We start from the raw sequence: 10,482 nt of genomic DNA, 5'->3' as shown, positions 1-10,482 counted from the left end.
GGCAATCAAGAGAGTATTTCTTTTATTAGAACTTGTATTGCTATGAACATGCAAGAGTGTTTCTTGCTGATGATTTCAGTAATGGTCCCTCCTACCACATGAGAAATGAGGTGGCCTGGGTACTGACAGCCAGTTTCATCAGACTGATTTAACACTGCATTTTTCAGGTAATTGATCTCTTCAGTAAGAATGAGAAAGCCACAATTCCTCCTGTGAATATTTTCTAAGAAAAGCTTTTTGCAGACAATCATAAGATGAAAAGTACATGTTCATTTTTATTCTTTCAATTATTAATCTGGCCAAAACTTTTACAATAGGATTACAAAAAAGAGGTGTGCTCTGTTCCTACCTGTTTAGGTAACGTAAAACTAACCCCAGGAGTGAATGAACGAACAAAGGACTGAATTTCTCCTACCACATTCCTTGAGCAAGGTACAGATGGTGTTACCTAAAAAGATCTCATTACTTCTGTTAAGTGTTTCTTAAGACAGAAACACTCTGAAATGAAAAAGAAATTCAGATACCATAGAGAACCTAAAGGACAACACCTTACAAAGAACAACTGCACTTTAGAATTAAATAAAATGTAACATTTCTATGTGGACAAACACTATCATTATTGCATTGCTCACAAGCTCCAATCATAAGTATTTAAATGTTTTGTACAGTTTGATTTTTCCTCCCCGTGAAAGACTGTTTAAAACAATCTGTGAATAAATAAAGAAGTTTTAGTAAGAGAACTACAGGCTTCATTTGCTGCTACTGAGCTTCCAAAATCTTTACAAGGTATTTCTGTACAAAATCTGTACTCGTACCTCACAGAGATCCAACATTATACCTATCCTCAACACTAACCAAACACAGTTTATTCTGCAAACATATCCATTTTTAACTTGTTTATCCAAGAATGAGGTTTCTTCAGTAGGTCATAACAGATGTAAACGATCTCGTGTTTCATCCATCAGTGACAAAAATCACATGTTTAGCAGAACATTTTCACACCACTAGCTCTATTTTCAATATCCCCGCTTCTGTTTTTCTTCTTTATCAAGAATAGTCTGTTTTAGACTCAATGCAGCATCTTCAAACTGGGGGTTTAACTCTAATACTTTCCTGAAATCTTGCATGGCCTCATCAAAGTCTCCTGTCTCAAAAAAAAAAAAAAAAAAAAAGGAAGAAAGAAAGAAAGAAAGAAAATAATTATCTTTCAAACCACAACTGAAGAACACCTCCTAGTACTTTCACTAATAAAAAACAGCAGCTGGACTTACTGGACCCATTACATTTGGATTCTCCAGAGGCCCAAGTGGGAGTCAAAGGGCTTCAGAGCAAGAACCAGTGTGTATTTTTGAACCTAAACCAGACTTGATGCTCAATTCAGCCACATTATTAATTCAGGAGAGGAGCCAAAAGGCCCATGCCAACAGTCAGGCTGTTTTACACCTGGCACACTGGCATACAGCTTCCCAGATGATGCCTGTGGTCTGGCTCCATTCTCCTAGTGCTCACTTAAGTCCCTCACCTTCTGTGTCTGGACTTTGCAACAGCCAAGCTCCAACAAAAGGCACAGGGGTGTCATCTTCTTACAGCATAGTCAAAACTTGGGCAAGAAATTCCCCAAAAGTGTCTGGCAGCCAACTGGAAGTTGAGAAGACTCTGCTCTCTGGAGCTACACCTGCTCGGAAGATGCTTTATCTCAGGTTTAATGGCACTGCTTGGAACTGGCTTCTTTTACCCCAATGCAGACTCTTCCAGAACTGAAACTGCACCTTTCCCCCTATTTTTCACTGAATAGCATAATTTCCAGTGACACAGCAGCACACCTAGAATCACAGAATGTGCTGAGTTGGAAGGGACCCACAAGGATCAGAGAGTCCAACCCCTGGCCCTGCAGAGAACCATCCCCAAGAATCACACATTGTGCCTGAGAGTGTTCTCCAAATGCTCCTTGAACTCTGACAGGCTTGGTTTTGTAACCATTGCCTTGGGGAGCCTGTTCCGATACTGAATCACCCTCTGGGTGAAGAACCTTCTCCTAATATCTAAACCTCCCCTGACACAACTTCAGGCCATTCCCTCGGGTCCTGTCACTGGTCACCACAGAGAATAGAGCAGTTCTGTCCCTCCTCTTCCTCTAACGAGGAAGTTGTAGACTGCGATGAGGTCTCTCTGCACACACGGGGCGGGCTCGTAGCCGAACGTCCTGTCACTGCCTGACAAAGCGTGTCCCGCCTGGCTCTGGTGTGACACCCGCCCTCCGCCCCTGTGCCAGGCAGGTGCCCCCGCCCGGGACACGGCGGTCGCGCCCGGGCCGCCCTGCCCTGCCCTGCTCCGGGTCGTACCCAGCCGGTAGCGCACCAGCCCCCGGTTGTAGTAGGGCACCTCGAAGCCGGGCTGGCACTCGATGGCGGCCGTGTAATCCTGCAGGGCGGCGGCGAACTCCACGCGCAGGTACCGCACCTGCCCGCGGTCGTTGAGGGCCGTGGCGAGGTCGCGGCGGGCGCTGCGGGCACAGAGCGAGCGGAGTTACGGGGGACCCGCCCGCCGCCCACGCCCCACGCCCCGGCCCCGGCCCTACCCCGCGGGGCTGCGGGCGATGAAGCGGCTGTAGAGCTCCTCGGCCGCCGAGAGCCGCCGCGCCGCCAGCTCGGCCCGCGCCGCCGCCAGCAACTCGGCCGCCTCCTGCGCCATCGCCCCGTGACGTGAACGGAAGGGGAGCCGCGGAGGGCGGGCGGAGGCCGCTGCCCCCGCGGGCACCGCTGCAGGACCGGGCTCAGCCCGGGGAGGGATGAACGGGATGGAACTGGAAGCTCAAATACCAGAGCACATACACATACACACAAAATACAGTATTTCAGTGTTTTGGATACAAAATGTATCTTGGGCTGCATCGAAGAGCTGTGACCAGCCCGGGGAGGTGATTCTGCCCCTCTGCTCCACTCTTATGAGACCCCACCTGTAGGGCTGTGTCCAGCTCTGGGGCCTCCAGCACAAGAAGGACACGGATCTGCTGGAGCGGGTCCAGAGGAGGCCATGAAGACGCCTGGAGAGCTGGATTACCCCTCCTATGGAGACAGGCTGAGAGAGCTGGGGCTGTTCAGCCTGGAGAACAGAAGGCTCCAGGGAGACCTTATAGCACCTTTCAGTACCTAAAGGGGCTACAAGAGAACCAGAGAGGGACTTTTACAAGGACATAGAGTGACAGGACAAAGGGGAATGGCTTTAATCTAAAGGAGGGTAGGTCTAGATTAGACATAAGGAAGAAATTCTTTACTCTGAGGGTGGTGAAGCACTGAACAGGTTTCTCAGAGAAGCTGTGGCTGCCTCACCCCTGGAAGTGTTCAAGGCTAGGTTGGATGGGACTTTGAGCAGCCTGCTCTAGTGGAAGATGTCCCTGCCCATGGCAAAGGGTTTGGAACGACATGATCTTTAAGGTCCCTTCCAACCCAAGTGTTCTACAACTCTAGGGTTCTATGCAAATGGGGTTTATCCTTTCCTGGCCTAAGTTTAGGTGAGAGACATGACTTGCCCTGAAAGACAGTGCAGAAGAGGTGTCACACTCTCCTCTCAGAAATGTGCCAACGCACAGCACGAATGTCACAGCTCATGGCTCTTTTCCAAACAGCCAAATGGTGGCTGGTCCTGGGGAAAGCTCACCCTGTGCAGTGGGGACCTGCAGCACTTCCAGAGCAGAGGCTCAAATCCAGCAGTAAGATAGAAGAGTGCAGTTCTAAGTAAGACATCGTTCCTTAGACCTTTGTAACAAGGGTGACCATTCAGGTCCTGATATCTGTTCAACAGATGTCAGCTGCTCTCTCAAGCCACTTGAAAAAAATTGCCAGATTTCAGTTTGAAGGTTCATGGAGGTTTCCTTGTTGAAGATCACATCAGCCAAGCTCAGGAACCTGGATACAGACAGACAACACTGACTGCTGAGTGTTTTCAAGCCCTTTATTGCTGTGGTGGGTTTAAATACACTTGGCAAAAGAAACCAGCACAAACATGTCTATACTGGTATCATTACTCTAGTAAAACAGTAGTACAAAAAGGTATACAATAATATTATCAGAACTATTGTGGCATTATTTCAACTTAGAATTACTTCCTTCACAAAACTGTGAATTCTGAGAAAACCCAGTAATCTCCTATGGAATTACAGAGAAAAAAAAATGGAGCCTGCTCAGAGTAAAACATACTAATATGAACCTACATTCAGCTCACATGGTTTTAAAACTACGCTCAATCTACAATTAGAAAATAATGCTTTTACCTTAAATCTTTTTTTAAAAGTGTAACAAAAATGGAGTCTATTAACATGGTTGTTTATTCACATAAATGGAACCAGTAAAGGTTTTTCTTGTGGGTTTTCTGTTTTGTTTTTTTTTTTTTAATGTTTCCCTAATAGCAGCACTATCTGCTACAATACAGTACTTGAGTTGTATTTTAAAATATAGTACATCATAAATGAGGATACATGGGCCTTTATCCTCAGCTATACTGTGCTGTGGCACAGAGGACAGGACTTATAATTGCCTGCTTCACTGGCTTTCATACAATGCTTACATACACTGCACATCCAGAATCGATACTCCAGGATAGGGTCTCCTGTTGCAACACATACAGGAAGTTTCTCATCTCCACTATTTAAAAAAAAAAAAAAAAAGAGAGTAAATAAAGCTGAAAGAATTAAAACATGGTGTGCCAACTGTTAATTAGAAGTTATTAAATCATGTAACACTTCACTGTTCACATAGCCAAATATGTAAATCCTCACCAGAGAGTGCCCACCCCTAGAACCATACAGTCAACAAATCAGGACCAGCAGATCCAAAAGATGGAGTGAAGGGAAGGCCATATAAAGGTAAGGTCAGATTAGACACCTGCACTACTATTATGCTCCTTCCTCTGATGAGTCAACTTGACAGCTGTTAGTGAGATTCTGTACAGCTGCACAGTAGGATCAAACAAGACATGTTAAAATCCTATTTGCTAAAAGAAAATTGACTCACAGTCAATTTTCGTACTCACAAATTCCATGCTGTTAGCAGGAAACATATGTCAAAGACACTGTTGTGGGTATAGCCATTCCAAGGACTTACCCCTTAAATGTGCCCTTCTTACTCTATTCTTTTCACTTGACATATCCTCACACCATGTAGATTTAGGTAATTCACAAAACACTAGGACTTGTTAGTTAATAACGGTTAAACATTCACTTGTGGATATTTGCTTCACACCACAACAGTGAGGCAAACAGTAACATTAAAATAGTAATGTCATGTGACACAGTATCAGAAGTCCTAAAACTCCTGTGCTCTGTCCACCTGCATTTCAAATTAAGGTGAAGTTACATCTTTATGCCCAGTTCCTGAACGCAGTCAGTGTCTATTTTCCCAAACAACAGAGTGCTGTATTACCCTTTCTGCAAAGTGGCTGACACCTGCATGATTCTTGCCCAATATTTGGTTTAAGCAGCAAAGCATTTAATTAACTTGGTCACACACAAAATCTGCTAAAACCCAAAATACAGACCAACAGCAGGAAAAAAATGATAGTATTATTACAGTATCATATAAAAATAAGCCCACCTCTCAAGAACATCATCCAGATCAGACTTTTTGTTATACTTTGGACTGTATCTCGTGAATATCTCTAGAGCAAGATCTTCATACTGTTGCCTCTGCTCTGGCCTAAGAGTTTCCAAGGATTCTAGTTTAACAAATGCTTTTGAGCAAGTATCAAATGCTCTGTTTGCACATGCACAGAGTGCCAAAAGGGAATAGATTTCAACTGCAGGGATAATGTCTTCATAATCTCTCAGATGAAGAGCTAAAAAAGAAGAAAAAAAGAAATCCAGGGAAATTATTACACGTCTTCTGAGAACTGCAAGCATCTGGTATGAAATATTTGCTACTAGGACACAGTATTAATCCTACAAATTGGACAAAGTGAACCAAAGTCTCTTCACTGACATGACTATGAAGCACTGCTTTTTAAAAATAAATAAAATTAGGGGATTTGACTGGGAAACTTTTTGAAACACTTCATTTTGGTTGGTTGTTTTGTTTTAAAGATGTTACAAGGTTTTGAAATAGATCTTCACTACTTGGATAAAGTATAAAGCACTACTTGCTTCTCTTAACTGCCACAGATTTTTTATGAAGCTCTACTGGGAGGTCCGATGTGAATTCAGGTGTGCCTTAGAATTTAAGGAAAGAAACCAAACAGTCAACAGAATAGCTACAGAAATTGACCAATTTGATCAGGTAATACTTGGAAAGTTAAGATTTGCATTGTCTTCAGGAAAGTCCTTTCCAGCCATATTGACTGCAGCCATAATCAATTCATTATATGCTTTTGGTTTAAATTCCATGGATCTATTAAGAACAGAAAAAAGTGCCAACTATAAATGAAATTATGTGCTGTGCAATTAGAACAGTTTCTGTAACTTCTTTACAGGGTTAAAAATGAAGTCCTACCTGTTTTAAGCGCTGCATCTGCAGACCCTTTATAGAGCTGTTTTTGTGCAAGTATGAAAAAATGGTAAGCCTCAGCTCCTCGCCAAGCATTGTCTGCAAAGCGATTAGTTGAAGAAAGAACATCTTCTTCCAGCAAACCAGCCAAAGCTGAAGCACTCTGAAAACAAAGCAGTATCACAAGTAATTTTTATATGAAACAGATACAGCAGGAAATGGGGATACATGAAAAGAACTTTTCTCTACTTGGTGATTACACCACTGTCTGTGTTAACTAGGGGAAATATAAATGGACATAAAGTGAACATTGTCAGACATTTTATAAAGAGCACAGGCACAACATATGGTGCAGATTTTCAAAGATAAATATTGTATACGTGTGTACAAATATATTTTGTGCACATCTGCAGACTGGTTCATACTTTGGATTAATACTGCATTTCAACACCAGAGCTCTTAAAACTTTGTCTAAACTATTTCATTTGGGCATATGAAGATGAATGTGTGCGCAGAAAAAAAATGCTTCCATTTGTTTCCCTCATATCTGGAGCCATCTTCCTGCTAAATTAAAGGTAAGATAATCTAATCAGAGATCACTCTTTGGGATCAATCCTTACTCCTAAATGACATGAAAATGACAGTCTTGCAGGAAAAAAAAAAGTCTGGAGTTTCTTAGTATGATTTTCATTGTTACAGTGAAAGTATTAGGAAAAACACATTAAACTTGGGAAGAAAAATATCTATTTATATATATGATTTAAATGTTTTAAAATAATACTTAATAGGTTTTCATGGAAGACTTGCTTTAAGGAAAGCTTTGTTCTTAGCAAGAAAAAGGATTATTAGAAAAACATTATAGCCTCCCATGAAGATAGCTTGCTTTATTCTAGGTAGCACACACCAGAATTCAGAAAGGAAAAAAAAAAAAGACACTACCTCTGAACTTTTCTCCTTAACTTTTCCCCTTTGTGCATTTTGCATTTGTTCATGGCACTGTTCCATAAGTAAGGCTGACAAAACATAAAGCTTTTTAACTCGCAAAGGTTTTGTCCTTTTCTTCGACTCTTCATCTGCAATCTTAAAAAACAAAACAAAGGGATTTAATTCTCTTATACAATTGCATGCTTGTTCAAACCTAGGAAATCATGCCAAAAAATGATTCTGCCTTTCTATGTAATAATTTAGACTGCAAATATAACTATAAATGAAAATGTCAAAGTGAAGTATGCACATTATTCTATATTTATTTAGGTAACATGTATATAAAGCCAGATTCTCATGAAGGATATATCAGTGTAACCATGTATAAGTCTCTTGACTTAGTATAAAAATAAACTGAAAAATAGCAACTTTTAAACACATACATAGCTTTCAATATGGTCTGGTGGTTTTCCCAGGAAAGAAGAATGGCTTTTGAAAGTAACATATATTATATATATACTCTGCTATATATATTTGCTGTAAAAATTACATATCATTCTTACAGACTTTAAGTTATGTACAGAAATCTCTGCAACCAACCCAAATCTAAGCAACATCTCTATCTCAAAGCCCACCACAGCCATTTCTAATTGAAGGTACTAATTGAAGAAATACCAAAATTTAACATCTTAAAGTTATTGACATTGCTATTGTTTTAAAAAAGGAGATAAACCTAACTCACATAACACATAAAAAATAGTGTGGACGTGGCAGCCTAGGCCAGTCAACCATACTTCTTTACTAGGCAATGCAGAGCAACAGGACCTTTTCTGAGGTGCAGTTCATCTCACACTGAAGTGAAAGTATCGAAATGATGACATCCCAAAAGTATCCTCTCCATTAGCTACAGAGGACATCAAGGGTAACTATTACAGAGATACCTGAACTCTGAGAGTTGAATTCATCTTTGCAGTATCCTGTATAATGGCATCTGCTCCTAGCACAGACATTGTTAAAACTAAAATAACCCCAAGAGAATAAAAGTAGCATGGAAGTAATAAGAGCTAGTGCAAAAAGCCAGCCACTTGACACAAAAATAAAACCTGTGATACCTTGAACATGAGCTTAGCAGCTTCAAAGAAATAATTGGCTTTACGATAGAGTTCTATAGCATCAAGGATTTTATTCTTTTCCAGCAAATGACTTGCATATCTGGCTAACAAGGATCCAATCTCTTTCATATTGTGATTTTTAGCCAGCTCCACAGCTTTATTCCACTAGAAATGAAAGGAGACAATTATTAACCTAATTTTTTCAAATACGTTCTCAGAACAAGCCGGTTATCCATGAACAGACTGATACATTTGTGTGCAATATTTCACTGCCATTTAGAACCAGACTACTATAAAATTAACATAAAAAGCAAGGGAATACAAATGCTAACATCATTGCCAATCATGTGATGCAGCAGGCCTGTGCAACAAATGCTGGACTTCTGTCCAAAACCACATACAAAACAGTTGCTTCTACTTTGGTAAATGCTTTGCAAAATCACTTCAATGCAGCTCATAGCTGGACACATGGATTTCAACACTTCTGATATTACTAAAGCCAGACTCTCAAAAGCAGGCCTAAAAGAGGACTTCAGCCGAGAAGCTTAAAGCACACAGTAACACTTTACTTATCCTTCTGTACACCTCATTTTGTCTGCGAACTTTCCTGATCTTCAACAGTTTGGCTACTGTGTTTTCCTGAGATTAAAAGTTTGGCAGGACTGAGAGTCCTAGCTGTATCTCACACCTAATAGCTCTTCAGATCCATAAACTAAGAAATTGTTGATATAAAGCCAGCTCTAGCCAGTCCTGCCATTCCCATACATCAAGTTCCTCATAGCCATCCTCAGTTTTTCTCTTATTTGTGTCGACACAAACCTTTGCATAAGTAAGTCATACCAGGAAACAGCTCTAGATGTAAATACACAGATCAATTTTCAGATCAGCTTTTTCCAGCTACATCCTCACTCAGTCACAAATCTATTTGCATCTATACGAAGAAGGAGGGGGATGTGAAAAACATCCTGAACAGACATCTGTCTCTCCTCCGGTCTTCCTCCCATTCCATCAGAAGGCAGCATGGCCCAGCTCCAGAGAGGCTACAAGTGTCTGTATGCTGAGCATGCTGACTACACACCCTGCACGTGCCTTTGCACTGTCCCTCCAATGGTCTAATCTTAATCTCGGAGAACTGGCTTAACCTTGAAGTATAAATCTTCCAGACACTTAACAAGGACTTGTATTTAACTGGGCACTAGGATAGAAATCTCACAGTTAAACTGGTATTGGTAAAGCAGATGATCTCCTGCTGTTTTACCTGGTTGAGGTGCACACAGGTATCCACTGCATCCTTTGGCTGATTACATTTCAGAAAGGCTGACACAGCTTGTTCACACATCCCCACTCGTACAAACATATGAGCTATATCCTGCAAAAATCATCAGCACCATGTTAAATTCACTTCCACATTTTTAGTACATTGTGTACTTATATTACTTAATTTAATTCTGAGAGGCTGGGGAAGGGGTTGTTCCCTTCATGGATCCTATGAAGGCATCAATGCACTGTTGCAAATATTTAGAACAGTGAATTGCTACTTTCACACACTCCTTCTAAATTTAGAAAAGCTATTTAAAAATTTTTCTTTCAAATAAAATCATACCAAAAGGATTGTATTCTTACTGTTTAGAGTATTTTATGAAACTTTGCTACTACAGAGAGGTTAAAAAAAGAAAGTGCTAGGTCTTGCTTTACTGAAAATGGCATTAAAAGGAGCACGTTTTGCATTTTTCAAGCATTTTCAATTAATCAACCATAGCATAGTTTTAAATTAGCTGTTACATAGTAGGTCATATCCTGCTATACCCTGTACATCTATATATCCTATTCACCCTATCCCACCTACTTTTTCTCCTTTGAGAGTATCTTCCATTTTCATTGTACATTAGTATTCCCACCAGAGTTACCATGCAAGAAGTTAGAGATAGCAACTAGGAAGGATTTAGGGAAAAAAAAAAACAATAGTGTAAACA

At 40.9% G+C, this 10,482-nt stretch overlaps 2 protein-coding genes across 3 annotated transcripts in view; both read right to left on the bottom strand.

Annotated features, from left to right (window-relative positions):
- Positions 1 to 2,691, bottom strand: TTC32 (tetratricopeptide repeat domain 32). The gene is made up of 3 exons (XM_017824833.1): positions 2,579 to 2,691; positions 2,343 to 2,503; positions 1 to 1,144 (listed from the first exon to the last, which is right to left on the bottom strand). The coding sequence occupies exons 1-3, from the start codon at positions 2,689 to 2,691 to the stop codon at positions 1,017 to 1,019; spliced, it is 402 nt and encodes a 133-aa protein (XP_017680322.1). The 3' UTR covers positions 1 to 1,016.
- A 1,248-nt stretch (positions 2,692 to 3,939) lies between these two features.
- WDR35 (WD repeat domain 35) overlaps positions 3,940 to 10,482 on the bottom strand; it is a 44,812-nt gene continuing 38,269 nt past the window's right edge. The window contains exons 23-28 of one of the 2 annotated variants that reach the window (XM_017824829.1): positions 9,768 to 9,878; positions 8,510 to 8,674; positions 7,413 to 7,553; positions 6,480 to 6,636; positions 5,589 to 5,829; positions 3,940 to 4,640 (exon numbers count right to left, since the gene is read on the bottom strand). In XM_017824829.1, the coding sequence (XP_017680318.1) occupies positions 4,493 to 4,640; positions 5,589 to 5,829; positions 6,480 to 6,636; positions 7,413 to 7,553; positions 8,510 to 8,674; positions 9,768 to 9,878 (963 nt within the window). In that variant the 3' untranslated portion in view covers positions 3,940 to 4,492. The remainder of the gene's footprint in view (positions 4,641 to 5,588; positions 5,830 to 6,479; positions 6,637 to 7,412; positions 7,554 to 8,509; positions 8,675 to 9,767; positions 9,879 to 10,482) is intronic. The other variant, XM_017824831.1, reaches the window with a different exon arrangement.

This window comes from Lepidothrix coronata, unplaced genomic scaffold, assembly GCF_001604755.1.
Source record: "Lepidothrix coronata isolate B3197 unplaced genomic scaffold, Lepidothrix_coronata-1.0 Scaffold113, whole genome shotgun sequence".
NCBI classification, from domain to species: domain Eukaryota; kingdom Metazoa; phylum Chordata; class Aves; order Passeriformes; family Pipridae; genus Lepidothrix; species Lepidothrix coronata.
The sequence above is the reverse complement of the archived record's forward strand: the minus strand, read 5'-3'. Positions and strand labels throughout refer to the sequence as shown.

Bases quoted from the DNA above. Each gene is read 5' to 3' on its own strand.
- TTC32 (XM_017824833.1), bottom strand. From the start codon at position 2,691: ATGGCGCAGGAGGCGGCCGAGTTGCTGGCGGCGGCGCGGGCCGAGCTG. The intron at 2,504-2,578 runs GTAGGGCCGGGG...CTGTGCCCGCAG, and splicing joins ATCGCCCGCAGCCCCGCGGG to CGCCCGCCGCGACCTCGCCA. The intron at 1,145-2,342 runs GTACGACCCGGA...TTTTTGAGACAG, and splicing joins GCTGGTGCGCTACCGGCTGG to GAGACTTTGATGAGGCCATG.